The sequence below is a fragment of the Strigops habroptila genome, chromosome 5 (assembly GCF_004027225.2).
Source record: "Strigops habroptila isolate Jane chromosome 5, bStrHab1.2.pri, whole genome shotgun sequence".
In the NCBI taxonomy this organism is placed as follows: Eukaryota; Metazoa; Chordata; class Aves; order Psittaciformes; family Psittacidae; genus Strigops; species Strigops habroptila.
Window position 1 is genome coordinate 61,833,314 of NC_044281.2, and position 21,268 is coordinate 61,854,581.

General features: G+C 44.0%; 1 protein-coding gene across 2 annotated transcripts; it reads left to right on the top strand.

Annotated features, from left to right (window-relative positions):
* The first annotated feature begins 898 nt into the window (after positions 1 to 898).
* PKD2L1 (polycystin 2 like 1, transient receptor potential cation channel) lies at positions 899 to 20,688 on the top strand. Of its 2 annotated transcripts, XR_003991698.1 has the most exons (17): positions 899 to 1,007; positions 3,206 to 3,573; positions 6,666 to 6,779; positions 8,139 to 8,266; positions 8,977 to 9,233; positions 10,071 to 10,295; positions 10,652 to 10,880; positions 11,248 to 11,418; positions 12,124 to 12,305; positions 13,185 to 13,305; positions 13,989 to 14,087; positions 14,883 to 15,004; positions 15,322 to 15,439; positions 15,666 to 15,802; positions 16,587 to 16,734; positions 17,753 to 18,550; positions 18,766 to 20,688. XR_003991698.1 is itself a non-coding variant. In XM_030488544.1 (16 exons), the coding sequence occupies exons 2-16, from the start codon at positions 3,279 to 3,281 to the stop codon at positions 17,963 to 17,965; spliced, it is 2,559 nt and encodes an 852-aa protein (XP_030344404.1). In that variant the 5' UTR covers positions 899 to 1,007; positions 3,206 to 3,278; the 3' UTR covers positions 17,966 to 20,688. The 2 variants fall into 2 exon arrangements, 1 of the variants encoding a protein (XP_030344404.1); XM_030488544.1 differs by having other exon boundaries at positions 17,753 to 20,688.
* The last annotated feature ends 580 nt before the right edge of the window (positions 20,689 to 21,268 follow it).

Consider the following 21,268-nt stretch of genomic DNA (forward strand, 5'->3'; position numbering starts at 1 on the left):
CAGAACTTGCATGGAAAAGAAATTGCCTGGAAAAAACTCATGTGGAAAATGACTCGCATGGGAGAAAACTCGTGTGGGAAAAACTTGCTTTGAAAAACTTATGTGGAAATAAAAACTCGCATGGAAAAAAAACTCGTGGGGGAAAAGCTCAAGTGGAAAAAAACTTGCATGGGAAAAAACTCACATGCGGGAAAACTTGTGTGGAAAAACCTCACATAGGATAAAAATCATATGGAATTTTAAAAAGTCATTATTGCTTCCAGCATGGAAGTACAGTTTCATTCACAGCTGATTGCAAGCCAGCTGACAGGGGAACTCTTCCGTGGCTTTCTTCCTCTCACCTCCTCAATGGCTTCCCCCAGTATCTAAGTTTAATCTCCATCCCTGCAGTCACAACGAACAAATTATTTCTTCTTCACAGTGGCTTTTTATATCACAGAACACTTAATATGTTGTTTCGTGGTTCTTGCTTTTGCCCCAGGACAAGTTTCCAAATTTCTGAATTTCAAAATTTCCAGGCTCCCCCAGAGTACCAGAACTGACTCTCAGAAAAAAGCCAGTGACAAAAGGAGCAGCAAACCTGAAGTTTCTCTATCTTAAATGTAGTGAATACATATGATTTTTTTGTTGTTGTTTGCCTATAACTGGGTGTGAGCAGTTCTGATAACAGTCCTTCTGCTTGGGGAACCATTCTGTGCAGTAAGCAAGTGGTCAGTGCAGGAACTACCCTGACCCACATTGTAATTTAAGGAATTTATTGACAGTAAAACTTATGGGGCTGTGCTCCTTTGTCTTAACATGCTGAATTCCACTGTGATAGTGGTTTCTGATTTTAGAAACAGTCCTTTCTGGGTACCTCTGTGCAATGGACCTGGGCCTGCTGTGAAATGGACCTCATCAAAGAAAGAGAAAAAAGAAAGGAGAAGAGAAATCCTCTTGGCTGGTTTTCACAATAATGAAAGATTGGTGAATAAGGCCCAAGACACTGGGAGGAATAAAGATGTGAGGTAAGTGCTGAAAGATGCTATCAGAAATGTGTTGCTCCTTAGCCAGTGACTAGTGCTCTCTGGGGTTTTATTTCAAACACCAGAGGGGGCAACACATAGCATGGTGATTTGTGAGGTCCTAAAGTTTGGGTTCTATTCTCCCTGAGCTGACATATCTCCCTGTGCTATCTAGCATAAAACGAAGCAGTTTGCTATGTGAATACATATCCTGCCTTCTAGCAAGGAAATGCTGGCACCATTTTGAAAGCCAGATAGACCCACCTAGGTTCCCCTCCAAAACTGAAACATGCTGTACTTGTAACTAACAGTACAGCTCAAGTTTACAGGCTGGAAAGGGCCTTTACAGACCTGCGTAAATGAGTGAGTCACCCCAGCCTGCCTGCAGAGCACAGCATGTTTCCTTAATTATAGGATGCTCTTAGTTCTGCCTGTTGTTAGGCTGTTCAGAATCAGGTGACACAGACATGACCTGTCTGCTGGGCTAGGAGGGTGACTCAGTGTTTCAACACAGGTTAAGGACCCCTCTCTCACCACCTGCTTTGTGCCCCAGCCAGCCAGAAGGCAGATCTGCAATGTACTTGGGCCCTGAAGATTGTGATGTGATGAAATTGGTACTGTGCCATAGGCAGCGAGAGATGCACTGTTTGAAACCTCACATGCTCCCCCAAAGCAGTAGCTCTGCACCATAAGCCATGCTGCCTGTACATAGGCAAGGGTATCTGCTGTATGGTCCTACGGGTGTGACTTGATGCCTGGCCCTGGCATGTGGCCCGTCACTGAGGTCTCATCCCTCGGTATTACAGCTGCTGGAGAGCTCTGCAAATGCTTTCCCTCTATTGACCCCATTGATGCCATTCTACTGCTCTCATTTTGCTAGGGAGTAATAAAACACAACAGGCCATAATAACACTGAAAACAGTCCAAGGATTCAGCCCAGACCGCCAGTGACCAGCTGCTTCTCTCTTAGTACCCTGTGACAAATTAGGTCTTGCCTCACTGGTGTTCTAGCAGTGCCATCATCAGGTAGGGAACATCTTTGCATCTCCCAGGTGGTCTGGCAACATCACCTGTATGAACATTATAGTCCAGAGAAAACAGCCTTGCTTGTACCTTTGAGCCCTATGGGCCTATATATAGCAAGAGTCATGTTGCTATCCTGGGTAATGTCAGAAAAACAGCTACCATCGGTACTGATGGAGTACCTTCTCCCAGATTATGTGTTCAGACTCAAGGAAGGACCAGGCTCAGGCTATACATTAATTTTTTATCTCATCACCAAGCAGAAGCCTGTCGTCCCAGGGTTAAGCCATCACCTCATCCTCCAGCAGCTGCAGGGCCTGAGACTACTTCTTGCTGCTGGCCAGTGGGTGAATGCTGGCAGCCCCTTGCTGTTATTATTTCCAGTTTTGCCTGGTATAATGCTGTTTTTTCCTTGGGCTTTCCTCAGGGCCAGCAGGCACTGCAGGGTATACAGAATTTCTGCAAAAGTCCAAAATGAGTTTCCAAATATGAGCGTGAGTTTGCTCCTGTTTTTCACTCCTGTTTCTAACAGGGAGACAGCAAAGAGGATGCTGCGGAAACACTGACTGGGACCACATTTGGGCCAAAACCCAGCTCCTTCCTGAAGTGTCCGTGATGCTTGGCATAGGGACCTGTCTGAGGGCTGGTGGCTGCCCAGGGTGCACAGCCAGTGCCGTCTGGTGCTGTGCCTGCACAGCTCTGTATTGCTGCAGCTCCTGGGAGCGTTTCTGCTTTCTCTTCAGCACCTCATGGGAAGTTCAGGACTCCCCCCACCCCCAGAGCAAAGGCTCCCCATCTGACAGTGCCCGCTGGAGCTTCACCTGGGGCTGATTGGGGTTGCCTAAGGGGCTTGATTAAATCCCAGCCACCTCCCCCCAGAACTCAGGGGCTGTCTCCTAGCATCCTCCTCTTCTCATGGCAGCATCTAGGGCTGTTATCTCTATTGGGAAGCAGAGAAAGTCTCCTGAATGTGTCAGTGTTCCCATGACTGCTGTGATAATAGGGCTGACAGTGGTTCCTAACAACTGGTAGTGCCACCCCTCTGATAGGTGTCACGAGCTGAGCTGGTATAAAAGAGAGAGGGGATGTGTGCTATCTGTGAGAAGCTGTTGGTGTGCCAGCTTCTGGTTGCTGAGGCAGACGAGTTGTTTGGCATTGACTGATTCTCTCTCTGCTAGCTTACAACTCCAGCCTGGGCAGGCAGTCTTCACAATTCCAGTTAAAACGTACTTCTGCTGGCAGTGACTAGTCATGAGCTCATCTCACCGAAACAACAGAGCTGGGAGCCACTTCAGAGCCTCAGAGGAGCATGAACTGGAGGCAGTGGGGAAGAAAGCGTGGGACAATCCTGGTTACAATGGCTCTCCCTCTGCCTCCTTGAAGATTCAAGCCATCTACAACCCCAAGTCCATCCTGGAGAATCCCTATGAGAACTTTGAAGAGGTGGGGGATCCACTGCCCCACCAGGAAGAGCAGAGTAAAGCTGTGAATGGGAATGCAAGTCCTTTTCTCAAGTGCTGCTTCTACATCTTCAGAGGCATCCGAGGTAAAGCTCTGAAATCTCACTAGAAAGGTTTTACTAGTCTTTGGGAAGAGCAATGCTATAGCAAGGTGTGTGTGTGAGTGTGGGGACGCAGAAGGTAGAAACCCTGTGTGGCCCAGGAACCTGCTCGACATAGACTAGTATTACCCTAGAGATCATCTTTGGCTGTCCTGGAAGGATCATCCTCATTCCATGTGCCTTGCTGTAGCTCCAGAGTCTGTCCTGTTACATTTAGTACAAGGCAGGAGATGCAGACATACAGACTTTGTGATGGGCTCAGGGTCATACAGTGAGTCTGTTAGTAGAACTTTGGACAGAACTCTGGTGTCCTGAATCCACAGGAGCCATCAATCTGGTGATGAGACTATTCTGCCTCTGTGTGTATTTTCTAAATGGAGTGGTATTGGCTCCTATGTTACAGTAACTTAAGAGCTCATGTAAATATCCACCAAAGAAAATCTAGCAATGTCAGGGCTGAAATGCAGAGGATAACAGCCTTGTGCCAAACAAAACTTTGCTTGAAGAAAGAAAGAGGTGCTAGTTTCCAGTTTAAAAGACAAAAGGGAATGAAAGGAAGAGGTGCTAGTTTCCCGTTTAAAAGACAAAGGGGAATGAAATATTATGAAAGCTTAGTAAGAGGCAATTAAAAACCTGGGTGCAAATTAGGTGTTCTGGAAGGATACAGCCCTGGGCAAGAGCATTTGTTGAACAGTTTCTTAGAGAATGCATTAAGTCCTAATACTATAAAAGCAGGGAAGACAAAGCAAGAAACTACTTCTTGTGGAAATTATTATTTTCTTGCCAGTCTGTTTTTTCTTTGTGACTTGGAAGGCAAGAACCTTTCTCAGAGCTGTACCCCCTAACAGTACATATGAGAGAATAACAGTATAGCTTGGTCCTGAATTTCACATCCCCTCTATGACCAATTCTTTCTTACTTGTCATTGCCATTACAGTCTAACACTATTAATTCACATGAAAGCCAGAACTGAGGCTTTAGAGGTTTCTCCTGACCAAGAAGCAATGCTGTGTGGAGGTGGTAGGTAATTACAGATTGCTCAGAGGTAGTGTATCATTTACCTGTTTTATTCTGATATCCTTTCATCTAGGCATTGTTTGAGTCTTAAAGAGGAAAAAAAAAATCTATACCATCAAAATAAATATTATTTTTGACATGCAAGGGTTGAAATTGGAGCATGCAAATGAAAATACCTGTCAGGATACTACAGCATTTCCTTCTTCTAGGACTGTTTCAGCTGTACATCCTGCCAGCAGGGGCACCTCCCACTAGACCAGTCGCTCAAGGCCCTGTCCAATCTGGCCTTGAACACTGCCAGGGATGGAGCATTTACCACTTCTTTGGGCAACCTGTTCCAGTGCCTCACCACCTTCACAGTAAAGAATTTCTTCCTTATATCTAACCTGAATTTCCCCTGTTTCAGTTTGAACCCATTACCTTAGTAGTGCAGTAGTCTTATCACTACAGCCTGTGAGGTCCCTCTGGTCCTCCAGGTATAATTTTGGGCAAGTCTCTGAACCAAGTTTGCAAGGATATTTAAGTGTCCCTGACTTTAGGTGTTCCCGAGTGCACTTTTACTCCCAAAGCAAAAGTCTGTGCCTCTGTTTCCAACATGAGGATAGTAGGGGTTCCCTGCCTCATGAAGGAAACAAATCTGTTCAAGGATTGTGAGGTAGTCATCTACAGATGAAGGGGGTAATTCAAAAGTGACCTGAACAGATGGGTAGGTTGTTTCCCCTGTTTTTCTCCCTTGTGAAGATTCCTGTAGACCACATGATACTCTCTCCTGCACATGAGATAATCCAGATCTTCTCCAGGCTCTCATTTCTTTTGCTGGTCTGGCATGTCCAGAACAGGCTGCGGGAGTGAGGGTGGATGCTGCAATAGTCACTGTGGTAGCTGAAGGTGCAAAAAGCTGTCTAATCTGTTGAGATGCCAAAGAACTATTGAAAGGATAGGTGTATGTATATGCGCACGGACCGCTATATCACTTTTGATTGCTCCAAAGAAAGAAGTGCTTTGTCCTCTGCCAGGGATGACTTCAAACACATGGCCTTTCATCAGCTTTGATCCTGGCTTGCAGGAAGATGACTCTTGCATACTACTGGGAATGAGCACCAGGGCTGAGGTCTCTAGAAGATGCAGAAAGCAGCAAGACTATGGGTATTATTGACATGGCTTCCATCACTAGGCTTTCAAGTGGAAGTTCTTCTGCCTTTCAACTTCAGGAGCATTTCAGAAATCACAATAGAAACCCATTAGGAAAAGAACAAATAAATGCACTAATGGTATCAGGTGGTTCATCAAACCCAAAATATCAAGGTTCCTTTTAAAGGAAGCGTTTCTCTCTTTTTGATCAACCCTGGTGATGTTTAATGATTTGCTTTGACTGTGTGAAGAAATCAGACCAGTAGCTGGTGCGATTGGCAGAACTCTCTTGGTGTCAGCAGAGTTCCATTGATAGACATCCTGAAGATGATTTGGCTCTAAATTTTATGCTGAAAATATTGAGTTGGGTTATTTGAGTCTTACGACCTACAGGAAGTCTGCAAGAGTTTTTAGGTAAGCAAGGGACAAATATTTGGGGCCTGATGATTCAATATACACTAAAGGGACTAAAAGCTGTGAAGCTGACATCAGATGTAGTTCTGCTATAGAAGTCCTATCAGAAGGTCAGCTGTTGGCACACTGAGGACTGAGATGAAATTTTATGGTTTCAAGAATACTTGTGACAAAGACTGAATTTCTGCAAAGAGTAAGCTGTAAAGCAGGTGGGAAAAGATCAGTCTGTAATGAATTCAAACAGAAAACTGGAGAGGGATATAGCAAAATAAAAATAGCCAATATATTTCAGTTTGTTAGCCCCCAATCTTTTGTTCATGATGGAATGGTTCTTTTTAGGGATTAACACATTTTTACAGCTCTTAGTCAAGTTTTGAAATGAAAAGTGGTTTTGCCTTGAAAAGTGACAAAAATCCAACTCCCAACAGTGTTCTTTGGGAACGGGACTTCAGCTTCTCACATGGCCTTTGAGAATAGCCATCAAATCTCTCCAATTTCTTCTTTACACCCAACAGGTCTGTGGGGCACTACGCTGACTGAGAACACAGCTGAAAACAGAGAGCTTTATATGAAGACTACACTGCGAGAGCTGCTGGTCTATATTGTGTTCTTGGTGGATATCTGTCTATGTAAGTAGCTGTCATATCTCACAGGTGTCTTTTCTGTGTGCAGCGCAGGGGGACTAATGTGAGGTTTTATTATTAGACTTCCTCACTCTGCTGTAGGTGTTAAATTTATTGTACACGCACTCACTGCATCAAGCTGGTATCTCATTAACCTACAGAATAGCTGCTGCACACAGAAGTAGAGTAACTGGCTATTGCTCTAGACCTAATTGATATTGGTTAGGTTTAAGCAGTGTTTCCTGATCCACATTATCAGTTCTAGCCATTGACTCCACAGTCCTGGGAGAACCTGGGTCCAGGATCTTCTCTTAGTTTCACAGCAAATGTTCAAGACCCAGAGAGCAGCTCTAGAAACTTCCTGGGATCAAAGACACTGGGTTCAGGGAGATTTTTCCTCTCTGAGGCTGGAGGGGTGGCTGAGGCGATAAAATAGATGGCAGATCACACTGTTGTTCTTAGGTGGATTTAATGTGTCCCTGTACTGAATGCTAATGGACTGTGTGGATAGAGCAATGGCTGTTTGCTTTGGGGGGAAGGTTCATTCGTTATCACAAATGAGCACCTGTAGCATGGGACAGTAAAGAGGGTTATATTTCACGGACCCTACGGCAGCAGAGATAGGCAGACAATACCAACAGCAGTTACTATCACAGTCGCCCAGGGAGACAGTTTTTCAGTCACTCTTCCTAAAGAACCAAGAGGCACATACAGACGTATGTGTGGTTGCACACTGACTCATCCAGAAGTGGTGGTGGTGAAGGTCTTGAATGTCAGCTGCTTTATTTCCATGGTGTGCTTTCAAGAGTAGGACATATTCTTAGTTATAATCATGATGGATGTTTTTCTGCAGGAAGGAGCACTGAGGAGTTGAGACAACATACTTGTGGAAGATAGAGTCTGTTCCTGTTTGAGGTTTCTTGGGAGATGAGACCTTACCTAGAGCTTTTCCTTTGGGAAAATGGGGTGGTCTCTATACCTTCATGGATTCACATAAGAAATTCAAAATACAGATGATGGATTTTGTTCTGAGAAAGAAAATTTCTCCCAGAAATTTTGTCTGAGGACAAAAATCATTAGCCAGGATGTTCAGTTGCACCATCCAATGATCCTCTCTTGCTTCTAAACTCTTATAGTCTGTCAATCTGACAGTTTAAATTCCGGAACATGCAACAGATAAGTTTGTAAATCCCTAAGAAAACAGGAAGTAATATGATTAGAGTTCCCACGATTTCTTCTTTTGTGCCTTGCTAAGCTTACCTGTGATAGTATAAATTACACAGAAAGTGAATATATAGCTATATTTACATCAGGGTCCAATATAGAGGTATAAGGGAAGACCCTCTTCTTGTCCTTCTCTACCAGTGACATATGGAATGACAAGTTCCAATGCCTATTACTACACCAAAGTGATGTCTGAGCTCTTCCTGCAGACCTCTTCAGATGGCCGTGTCTCCTTCCAGTCTATTGGCAGCATGGCTGATTTCTGGGTGGTGAGTACAAATCTGTTTTAAATCTGCTGTCTTAATAGCAGGCCTATGTCCAATTTCATGGGCAATAGTGAATAGTGGGAACAGCATAGTTAACCTGCCTGTAATTCATGTCTCGGCTAGTCTGATATATAGATTCCTTATGAAGAAGCTGGTTTAAAACTTGCACTGACTTTTATCAAAGAAAATAAAGACGTGAAAAGATGTCTGGGGTCTAATACATTTCTGTCAAAGAACTGGTGAAAGAATAATATGAGTGACAGTGAATGCTGTTGAGATATTGCAACTACTTATCTCTGACAGTCAGCCAGAAATTGTCGCTTATCTTTGTCTTTTTCTGTTGTATTAAAAAAAGTACAGAGAACTATGGCACTATTGTCTTACCCACACTGTTTCCAGGGCACTGACACATGCCCTTTTGATAATTCACACCTCATGCCAAAGCAGTACCTTGAGATGTGTGTTCACTGAAGTGGAAGGGACAAATAGGCTTGTATGGCTCTTGTCGCTTCATTAGCCCAACAAGGTGAAGCAGCCATATTACAGGCTCCTCCCTCCTACCCCTCCTTAGCATACATCCAGCACAAGCTTCTACTACTTTCCGTCTTGGGAAGTGGAGAGGGATGAGTCAGGTCTCACTATCTCAAGCCCAGGCTAAGAAAATTCCTCTGATGTGTGGGCTATGAAGTTGTTCTCCTCTCCTTCTCTTGCAGTATGCACAAGGCCCCCTTCTGGATAATCTTTACTGCACAAAGTGGTACAACAATGAGTCCCTAGCAGCCCACAGCACTCAGTCATACATCTATTATGAGAACCTGCTGCTGGGTGTCCCACGCATGCGGCAATTGAAGGTGAAGAACAATTCCTGTGTGGTCCATGATGACTTCAAGGAGGAAATCTTAGGCTGTTATGATGTGTACTCAGAAGACAAGGAGGAAACGTTATCCTTTGGGCTCATCAATGGAACAGCGTAAGTACATATTCTCTCGCTCAGGATTAGAAAATCCAAATTAATCTCTTCTGGTTAAGATAACGTCTGCTGAGGTGCAGGATGCTAGGCGTGAATTCCTCACATAAGGCTGGAATTCCCCTTGCAATCAGAGGCAGTAAGTCCTTTTTGTCTGTCAGTAAGGCCAAGTGTCTGTCTGAGAAAAAGAACAGCAGAATGAGTGGTAGAGTGGAATCTGTTGCAAAAGCCATGAAAAAAATAGTGGAGAATTAGAAATTGTTGCCTGGTTCTGAGAGGATGAGGATAAATAGAGACCTTTGGGACCAGATCTATCAAATGGATGATGCTATCTGTTCCCCTTCTGGATTTCAGGAGCCAGAGAGAAGGAAGTGCATCTCTTGTCTTGAAAACCTGTTTCTCTATAACCATAGGAGGTAGATGATGTTTCATAACTCTTTGCTTGCTGCAAGACTCTTGGCTGTAAATAAGAATCATTCATAAGGAAATATCAGTGCAAGTGTGTTCTAAGCAGAGGGTTCTGTGCAAGGCGATACAGCAGATCCTGGGAGTAACCTCCATGCAAACAAGACTGTAGCATAGCCAACAAACCTGCAGTATCTTCCCTCCATAGTATCACAAGTCATGTTTTGTCACTGTTGGGAAGCAGTAGATCAGAATGATCTACTTCATTATAACAATAATGAAGAACTGATGTAGACTTCGATCTGGAATAGGAATTGTCAACTCTTTAATTAAAAACTGCTCTGTCCTTGAAAATATAGTCAAATTATTCCTGGCTACAAGGTCATATCCAAGCCTGGAGTGGTGATGCCTTTGCTGATGGCTTGTCTGTTGCAGGTGGAGGTACCATTCTGAAGAGGAGCTGGGTGGCTCATCTCACTGGGGAAGACTAACCAGTTACAGTGGGGGAGGATACTACATAGACCTCAAGTTGACCAGAGAAGAGACTGCTGAAGCCCTGCAAGTTTTGAAGGAGAAATTGTGGCTGGATAGGGGAACACGAGTTGTCTTCATTGATTTCTCTGTGTATAATGCAAATATCAACCTGTTCTGCGTTCTGAGGTAAGCTGAGTCCCACTGAAAATTCTTTTGCCTCTTGCTTCTTCCTCAATGCCACAGTTTCTTAAAGCGCAAATATTTTAGTGTGGTCCACCAATGGGGTAGGACTGAATGGTGTAAGTAGATATTATATGGATTAGTAAGACTTGGTCTTCCTGACATAACCAGTCAGACTTCACCTTTCTCCCTTTCCTATCATGGACAGTGCATCAGCAGAGATAAGGCTACATAAACACATGCACAGCTCTCCACTCACAGTTTGGTGGATAGCTCATGCTCAGGTTTGATGCCGCTCAAAATTACCTGAGAGCCTTCATCCCCCTGTTCGTAATTATCATAGTTTTCTTGTCCTCCTCAAGGTTAGTGGTTGAGTTTCCAGCCACTGGTGGTGCCATTCCTTCCTGGCAAATCCGGACAGTCAAGCTTATACGTTATGTCAGTGCATGGGACTTTTTCATTGTTGCCTGTGAAATTGTCTTCTGTGTCTTCATCTTCTACTATGTGGTGGAAGAGATTTTGGAGCTGCGTATCCACAAGCTTCAGTACTTCACCAGCATCTGGAATATCCTGGATGTGGTTGTCATTCTGGTGAGAATCCTTGCATACCTTGTTGGGGGGAGCAATGGCAGTGAGGTATAAGAGCCAAAATAAGTGTAGGAATGGGGAAACTGGTCTAGATAAGACAAGAGCTGGCACATATTTTGCTCTAATAGCAAAATGAACTAGCAGACTAAATGGATACATGGTCTTCTATCAGCTGTTTGGAAAAAAATCTTTCCTTAGAGATGCCTGAGGGACTGTGAAGTCAGGGCATCACCCGGCACATTATGAATTTATTTGCATCCCCCACCAGTAGACTGCACTTGTGAAGTGTGATACCAACGAACTTTGCGACACTCTAATTTCTGTGGAAAGCATATGTACAGTGGTCACTGCAGACTCTTCCTCTTTGCAGCTCTCCATTGTCGCTATTGGGTTTCACATCTTTCGCACCATCGAGGTGAACAGACTGTTGGGAGAGCTGCTGAAACACCCCAACACCTATGCGGACTTCGAGTTCCTGGCATTCTGGCAGACACAGTACAACAATATGAATGCAGTCAACTTATTCTTTGCCTGGATCAAGGTATTGTAGGGGGTCTAGGAGGCGCTAGGCTTCCAGTCTCAGACCTCTTCCTCTAGATACCTTGGGGGTTGACTCTTTCATCCCTCTGAGTAAAAGAGGGTAACAGCTATATAAACAGAGGATTTTCCTCAAAGTCATATGCTCTGTTTTACAGTAATTCCAGACAACTTTTCACATTGCATTCTGAGCACTCTGGAGGTAGCAGACAGGGAGATGAGCTCAAATGTTGTGGTGTAAACGTGGTTTTAGAAAATGCTGGGTACAATGTAACTTCGCCCATCCTGTACGATTTTAGTATTTTGGAGGATAATCTGGCATGTTTTCCTTTCATGAGGGCCACCCAACAACTGGAAATGACTCATCTGCTGGCATGGACTTTGCATTACAACCAAAGCATCTCAGCATGATGGAAAGCCACACTGTACTTAGGGCTCCTTGTTAGCCTCAAGACATTTGTCCTTATAGCATTCCCTCTTCATGTGTTCCTTTGACACAGGGAACAAAGTCATATGTTTATGATCCCACAGGAAGGTGGTGGCATACCTGGGACAAATATCCTGAACTAAGGCACCATTCCCCTAGCCTGGCTGTCATCTTGGTGCTTTGGTACTGTGGCGAACCTCTTGTCTTAGTAAGCATGCACCCATAGGAAAGACTGACCTAGCTCATGGTGTAGCCTAACTATGTCCCTCTTTCTTCTTGCAGATATTCAAGTATATTAGCTTTAACAAAACAATGACACAGCTCTCCTCCACACTGGCACGTTGTGCCAAAGACATCCTGGGCTTTGCCATTATGTTCTTTATTGTGTTCTTTGCCTATGCCCAGCTGGGTTACCTTCTTTTTGGGACACAAGTGGAAAACTTCAGTACATTTGTTAAATGCATGTAAGTGTACAAGTTAGAACCACATTTCCACCATTTCATGAAAAGTATTTTAACTGCTTTCCAACTTCTCTCCAAAGTAAAAATCTGCAAATCTGAATGTCAGACACCTGTTGCATCTCACTGCAATAAAGCCACTATAGAGCATTATACCTCAGCTGACAATTCAGTTTCTATTCTGCAGGATCTTCTGTTACCTTCTGATCTGCTGAGGTCAGTAGAATGGTGCTGCCTGCCTGACACTGAGACCCTGGCAAATTTGTGGTTTTATACACCAGCAGATGGCTTTAGGCCTGCTTAGATTAAACTTCTTTGTAATCCTGGTGGTAAGAACTAAATAGCTCAAAGCAAGTGTTTTGAGGTAGGCTCAGGGTGTTGGTTTGTTTGTGTTTTGGTTTTTGGGGGGTTTTGTTGTTTGTGGGGTTTTTTTTTTTTTTGGTTTGGTTTTTTGGGTTTTTTTGTTTGTTTGGTTGGTTGGTTTTGTGTTTTGTTTGGTTGTTTGGTTGATTGATCGAGCTTTTTGTCTCATGAACTTGCAAGAGAAGGCTTCCATGAGTCATATGCCTTTATAAGGGAAAATTCAGGTTGGTTTTTTGTTTTTAACCCCTCTTTAGAAAAAGAAACCCCCACTTTGGAAAATCATGGAAACCACGTTTTACTTTCCAGCCAGCTTTTGCTCTAGCCACATCAGCTCACTTCACCCCTGAAATACTATGGGTACATTTGACACACCAGTCAGACTGAGTGACTTAGACCCTACTCTGGCTTTCGTTTGTGACCATCTGGGTTGCATGCAGGTTCCAGTTTCACCTCAGGACTGCCTGAGGATGTAGGATAAAAGTATGTTCCTTTGGGTGACCATGTGCTCTTTCTCTCCTCCAGCTTCACCCAGTTTCGGATCATTCTTGGTGATTTTGACTACAGTTCCATTGACAATGCCAACAGGGTCCTTGGACCTATTTACTTTGTCACCTATGTGTTCTTTGTTTTCTTTGTGCTCCTGGTAAGCAAGAAAGCCCTTGCTGCCCCTGTATTTACAGCAGTGTTTGAGAGACCCCTCCTGATAATTCCCGAGTTAGGCACAGTGCAAATACTTAGAGAGAAAGGAAGTTTCTGTTATGATAGCTTTGAGTGCAAATAGACCAAAGTAGACAAAGAGCCCATCACTGCAATTGGGGATTTGATGATCAGGGCAATTAAGGGCCAAATTCACATCCTTTAAGGTGAAGACTAAAACTGACTGGAATACCACTGGTGTGGTAGCTGCATTCAAGGGGATCAGTACAGTGGTTCTGTCGCAGGCAGTGAACAAAGCATGGGATACAGTCTCCGGCTTCCTAGGCAATAGATGTAGAGGGATGCTCATAATGACCAGGTTAAACTCCCAGTGCCAGGAATCCACATATAACCTAAGACCTTGCAGGAGAGGCTACCAAAGATAGTATTTAAACTGCGAACAAATGTACCTCCAGCCACTGCTTTAACTGCAAGGACCTCCTCCCCAGTGAGAAAGAACTGCATGGCTGAAGTGAGCCTTCCCTTCACCCGCTTTAACTTGTTCAAGGGATACCCCCTGTGGAAACATCTCCTTGTGTAACTAAGTCCTGCACATCTCTTGCTGCTTCAGCTGCTGGAGCAGGCAAGATGCCTCATGCTTATTCATCTCTCTTCTTCCCCTTTTTCTAGAACATGTTTCTGGCCATCATCAATGACACCTACTCAGAAGTCAAAGAGGAGCTTTCGAGCCAGAAGGATGAGCTGCAGATCTCAGACATTTTGAAGCAGGTGATGAATAGTGAAAGCTGTGTTACTTTCCAGCTAAATCCTGAAGCATCTTCTGGAAGTCCCTCACCTCCACGGAATTTACTAGAAACAGTGGTTTCCAACTCCAAATCCACCTTTTTGGTGCACACAGGAGTCACAGTTCCTTTCTGGGATAAATCAAGCTCCCAGATTCTTTGGTAATGGGAAGATGAGAAAGCAGAGGTTTGGTGAATTCTGTTACTTGAGCATGCTGGTAGTGTTTCTGAGAGAGTTTTCTTCCCTACCTTGGGAAGAAATCCCTATCTTGTTTAGAGACTATCTTGTCTCTAGACAAAGCTCTTTTGGTCCTTGATAGAGTGAATAAAATGGCAGGTCTCATTTTGCTAAGCTGAGCATGTTACAGTGGTACAAATCTAGTGGGTTACATCTGGATTTCCCATGGGCAAATTCTAGAAAAGGTCCTGAAAGGTCACAACTTTCTGTGCTATGGGACCAATATTCTGCAAAGAACAGTATTTGAGACATTATCTTAAACAGCTGGTGGCTGGGAGGTCAGATAAAGGGAGAATCAGGAGGAGAAAGGCAGAGAGCAAGCTTTGTCATGAAGACCCTGACTACCATCTTGGCATCACGTTGAAAGTGTGATCCCAGTTTAGAGATGGGGCTCATTCAGCAGTGTTGTATTTTTGCTTTTGGAAAGCTTAGAATCTCCCTGTATCACTCAGAATCTGCTCACCATGTTGGATTGTCTGCTCTCTCCCATTTTTTACTGTTCTGCCTGCATGATTCTGTGTCTGTTTGCACCTTTGGTAACAGAGCTATAACCGGACACTCATGAGGTTGAAGCTGAAGAAGGAACGGATTTCCGATGTGCAGAAAGCACTGCAGAATGGAACGAACGAAATAGGCTTTGAAGACTTCAAGAACAGCTTGAAGGAGTAAGTGAATCAGCTTGAGGGATGTCTGCTTAGTCCTTTCTCTCAGTAATATAAGTAATTTAAATTCTCTGGTTTTCAAGACTGGGAGAGCTCAGATCTGGGTGGCGTAAGACTCAAAAATATAGTCATCTTCCCTCACACGTTTAATGTCCTGTTCTAAATAGGTTTGCATTACTATCTCTTTCCCATTTGGGATGTTTAGGTTTGTCACTGGCAGGAGGAAACAATACACTGATTTCAAAAGGGATGCTGCAACACTGTTAGAGCTTAACAGTGTAACTCAGTGCTTTGAGCTTTCTCTTTGCATTCTTTTGCAGACTGGGCCATGCAGACCACGAGATCACAGCAGCCTTCTCCTGGTTCGACAAAGATGGCAACCTCATCCTTGATGAAGAGGAGCAAAAGCAGATGAAGCATGACCTAGAAGCAAAAAGGGTAAAAAAGGGAGCAAGGAAAGAAACACTATCTGGTACAGATCACTCCAAAGTGGCCTCAGGAATCTTTGGGTTTGTGGTATAAGCGAAGCAGGCAACTCAAATACAGCTCCAACTCTGCCTGTGTAGCAGCTGAGTATATCACTGCCTGTGAAGCTCTGTGTTATTCACAGTGAAGCTGACACAGAGCTAGTATCCAACTTTGCAGGAGTTTCTTTATCTTCTAGGTTGCTCTGAATACAGAGATTGAAAATTTGGGGAAATCCTATGGTGACAACAACCTGGATGAGAATCTGACCTACATGGAAGCAAGGAATAACCACGTCAATAAGGCCAGCTGGGTCTCCAAAGAAGAGTTCCAAGTGTATGTTTGTGCCAGCAGTACTTTAATCTCTGCAATGAGGGATCTGATTCCCTGCTGCTTCCTTCCCTGATGTAACTGTTTGCACTGGTGCTGAGCAGGTTCAGTACGATCTTGTCCCTGTTTATCTTGCACACGTGTAAATGAGCAGGTCAGGAGAGAACTGGGACAGTTCTTGTAATGTAATTTTCATAAAAGATTGAGTTAAGAAATTTTGCTTTCTGCCTCTTGAATAACCTCTGCAGCTGTCAGCCAGCCGCAGGCAATATGCTGCTATGTTTCAAGTCAGCAGGTAGCCCAGATAACTGGGCCAGGGGAAGTTGATACCTTTACAGAAGGTCCTGTGGGAATAAATATCCTTGCTTTATAGCCTAGTTGGCCTTCATCATCCAGATCTGAGAATAACACTTGGCTGTTTCTTCCACAGGAGGAACATGGCATAAATACAGCACAGAGAATCAGGAGAACCTGATTCTGCTACTGAGAAACACCGAGCAATACACATAGGGCCGTATCAAAGGAAAGACAGGTGTAATAGTTAATAATAGGATTATACTGTGGCTGGACAGAGATCTAGACTGGTTGGAATCCATTCTAAGTAGAACCAATAATTACAGATAAAAGCACAGTGTAGAGGGAGTTCTGTCTTCAGTGGTATGAATCAATTACCTGATGTAGAGCGTTCACTCCTGTTTGAGGTCTGATCCATTATCTGTGAGATGTCTGCAGCAAATCTTACTGTTCATTCCAAGAAAAAGCTTGAAAATGATCTTCATATCTCCCCCAGACTCCTGCAACGTGTGCTACAGCTGGAACAGTCCATAAACAGCATTGGTTCCAAGATTGATGCAGTGGTGAGTAAGCTTGATGTGCTGGAGAGAAACAAGCTGATGAGAAAGGACCTGCTGGGCAAACCACTGGATAATGTTAGCAAGGTTGGTAGCCCTCCACCATGCACTTGAACCAGCTTTAAGGCAGGTGACCGGCTCTGTTGTGTGAAAGGACCTGGTATCATCTTTGCTTTCCCAATCCCCATTACCATAAGACAGAAAGGGTTAGGCAGGGTCAGCATTTTGTATGATCAAGCCTTTCCTGTTCTAGCAAAGTGACACAAAGCCTCTTGCTTTCATGTCCCCCCAGTTAGTCATGATACCTTTGAATACACCTTCCAGCTCCTTTGAGGCCAAGCTCATTTCTGCGGCAGTGGATGCAATTCACTTGTCTTCAGCTGCTTCGTACCTGCTTATCCTCGGGCATAAAACAAAATAAATAACTATACTGTCCTTCCCAGGAAGAGCAGCTCATGACAGTGTTGTGGACTGCGGTCTTAACATCTTGCCTGTGGATTATTTATCACACATGATGGGGAAGATTGTTAGCGGTGTGCCATAGAATCTCATTACAGAATTGTTACTTTGCCAAAGACTTCCTATGTCCAATCAACCAGATATTTTGTGTCTTCACCTTAAAAATCCAAGGCAGCAAGACATGTGGAGCCATGTAATAACTTCATGTTTTTATGGCTTCGATAATGAGAACAAACAAACAGCACAAAGTAACCTAGCTGAGTCAGAAAGAAGCCTCTCTTTTGCAAAGTAGTCTTGTGATCCCTTCCCATCTGAAAGAGTGTTGTGGGGGGGGTGTCCTACTTCTCATGGGGACATGCCTGAAAGCTTATTTGCGTGCTTGCAGATTTGCTTTATCACAGCATTTCTGTGGAGATTCTCACAGATAGTGAGAATAGTGTTTGTCTAACGCTTGAATGTGCATTCATCAGTGTATTGCAACAAACAGTATATTGGATCTTTAATAGACAGGCAGGCTTGTACTAATTTCTGGAGGAATGTGGGAAGACATTTAAGTATCATGTACACCTTGTCGCTCTCCCGGAGTGTTGCTGGACTTCTTGGTAGCTTGCTGACACTGCAGGTCACTCTTTCTTCTGGTTCACAGGAGGAAGAACCCAGTCAGGAAGAGCTGCTCCCCCAGAGCCTGGACCAGCTGGGGAAAGAAGCAGCAGAAGGTTGGGGGATGGAACATGTACAGGGAAACAACCTGAGTGGTGAATTTTACCGAAATGGGGTCTATCCCATCTTGCCCAGGTCAAGTGTGCTGGGGTCTCAGGTGCCCAAGAACAGCCAGCCACAGTCAGATGTGCTCTTCTAGCAAACAGGCTGGTGCTCCCAGTCTGGATCCCACAGTAGTAAGTCACTGTCAGTTGTTTCCCCACTGTTAGAATAATCCAGACAGCTGGACACATACAGCACTGTTACCAGGAACTGGTGATGTGAAAAATCAAGGATGCTCTTTTTCTGGTGTAATGGTGTATAATGCCACAGAGCTAGAACTGCTGCCTCTCCCCACCCCCTGTGTCTCTGGAGTAGGTGGAAATTTGGAACCAAGTGATGTATTAGGTTTCTGCCTCTGAACAGGCCAAGACAAAGTCTTTTATCTATCCTTTCTAAAAAGTAGAGACACCAGAACTCTGAACACCTGTGTCCAGAGAGGCACATTGCAACTTGTTCCCAAAACACACACAATTGTCTGCAGGACAAAAATGTGGTTATCATGTAAACAAAAAAAATAATATGATCATTAGTGTGAGATGGAAGGGGAAAGTTCAGTTGTTTATGTCTACCTTATTACCAACAGTTTTGTTCTGTTGCAGTCTGTTTCCAGAATGCTTTGGTAACCCTCTCCGTACCTTAGATTCTGATGTTGAGGAAAGAGGATACTAACACCTAACTCCAGGTAACTAAAATGAGCGTTGTCTCCCAAGTGTTACTGGGAGGAGATCTGAAGTACCAGTTGTAACTGGTAGAGTCCTAGGTCCCTGGTTAGGGAACAGACTTCTGGTTATATGGTTTCTAACACAGCTGTTGACACTAAGAAATCTCTTTATGTTGTCTATTTTCACACTCTCAAAATTGCGTTTTGAAGTTGAGATGCTTCTTTTATTTGTCAAGGAATCAATCTGGTTTGCAGTTGTGGGTGCTGACACCATTTCAGTCGAAGAAATTTGTGAAAATGAGATGAGCGTCAGGTTTTCAACCACATGCAAAAATACTTCTTTCCCAGGCATTTTTCACTTTGTTGAGACTTCTCTTGTAGTTGGAACAGACTATTGCTGCTATTACAGGACTACTGTAAATGTGTTTCAAATATCTTAATTACTGGTATTCCACAATAGTTAACCTCAAATAGAGCTCTGTAGGCTTAAAGCCAATAGAAAAGTGAGTTGTATCAGACCACTGCTAACGATTTTCATTAGGGCTACACTGTTTAGTGTGCTGTGCAGTGCAGTGGTAGGTTTAGCGGGGACCTTGTGCACTGGCATTTTGTATTGCCACCTTTCTAAGATGGATGTGTTGCTGTATTCTGGGGAAAGCCTCCCTGGGAATATCTGAAGGACCTCGGGATCAGCCCTGTCCCCAGATGGCCCAAGCTCCAGGGCTGTTACAGCTACAGATATCATTGTTGAACTGAAGCAGAGGGTCATTCATCTATGAGAGCCCAGCAGGAGTTGTGAGACCTTGTTACCCAGCCCACAGGGAGCTTAGATTTCAGCCAGGATCTGTGGGTGCAGGAACAGCATAGGGTCTCACAGCTCCCTTCCGATCTGCTGGTCCTGCTCTTGGGGATAAGACTTAGCTGTGAGACATTGCCACTGTTCTTGACTTCCACTAAATTCAGAATTGACCAAGAGCTTTTTACCTTTCGCTTTTCCATCTGAATTCAAAACAATGATGTTGCTTACTCCTACTTTCATCACTGAAGCTATTGTCTTACTCAGAAGAAAACAGCCTATGTCAGAAGAATTTCCTGAAATAGGCTTTTTTTTTTTTTTGCAAATTTTAATTAAACATAAAATCCATATGCTAAATTGTAATTGATCAGAGGAGCTATGTGCTTTGTAATGGGCTCGAAGAGTGCACACAGCCCCTTGCAATTAATAACTGGGTGCTTGTGTGTTGAAAGGCACAGAGGAAGGTTCTTCCTTAAATTCATCTACAAGACCTTCGGTTAGGTCCTGGCTCAATAGCAGGCTATGGTTACCAAGGCCTAATTGCAAAATCAAAAACATAGGCTGCTCTTCTGAAGTCTCTGAAGGAGTACCTGCCTTTTCCACAGACTCAGAATATCAGGTGAGATCCTGAGTCTGTGTTATTGCACAATATCAAATACTTGTGATATTGATCTGTAAAGAACTAAGTCTGGCACTATGGGAGAGATCTAAGCAGCAACTGTCTGCTTCAGGGGATTGATCCTGTGCTGGTAGAGTCAGTGAAAGATACATTGCTGGCTGAGGCTCAGCTTCTTAACATAGCAACAACTACTGTGAGGATAACAGGATCTTGAAATGGGTCCTGGCGAGAAAACAAAGGTGAATGTGATTATCTGTAAGGCCTGGCTTTATAAAGCCTCAGATTTGTCACAGGGAGAGTGTTGCTTGGTTGTTCTGCTCGACAGAAAAGTGGCACAAGACCTCCCTCTTTGCATTGCCCAGTGTTTCTGTTCTCCTGAGCTATGCCAAACACCCATGAGAGCAGTCCTATGGATAACTGGTATGTACCTGTGCCTGCATTAATGTCTTCTCTCTTACTTGTACATATATCTCCCTGCAACTGTGTTTCCTCTGTTCCTTTTCAACACACTGTCATGTTTATGATATGTCCTAGAGTAGGGCAAGGAAATAACTTGTTCCCAGCAACTGCTTGTGTATAATTGTCAATTGTGTCTTCAAGCTGGTTGAGAAATAATGTAAAAACACTGAATGGTAAGTTCATACATCTTCTATATCCAAATGTGTGTTGTCAGACCTCCCATTGGGAGCTGGTGTTTAGATGATATGTGTCTGATGGGGAAATTAAAGTATTTTTAACATGATAGTAGGTGCGTGGCTGTGTTTTGTTCCAATTTGCAGAGGGTAACCTTCCAAACTGCAGTGTCACTGCTGTGCCTTGAGATGGTTAAAATTTTCAGGAGGCAGTTTGGAAAAGTATAAGGCGCTCTGAAGAGATATCTCCACCATGGTTACTTGTGTTGGCAGTCACAGTGGCTGGGTCTGAGCCCCATTTTGGTAGGTGCTACGTGTGCTCTGAAGGAGAAGCTGCCTTAAAGCGCTCTCACATCTGGCCAAGGGGGAAGAAGGCAGTGTCCTAACCACAGTGTCAAAGCACAGGTGAGGCGCAGACAGATTCATTGGTGTGTGTGAGCAGGGGCATGGCAGAGATGTCTGAAAGCAGGCTCAGGCATCAGGCAAAGGGCAGCCCCAACCAGCCATGGCCATGAGCTGAAAAGCTCCTGGCAGTGTCTCTTCTCACTGTCTCTCCAAGTATGCGATGCATTTGTCTCAACAATAAGCAAGCCTAACTTCTCATGTTTAAAAGGAACACGTAAATCCCCAGACCTCTCACAAATATAGGCAAGCTTCTAGTTACCTTATCAACCATGTTTAGTTTACCAGTA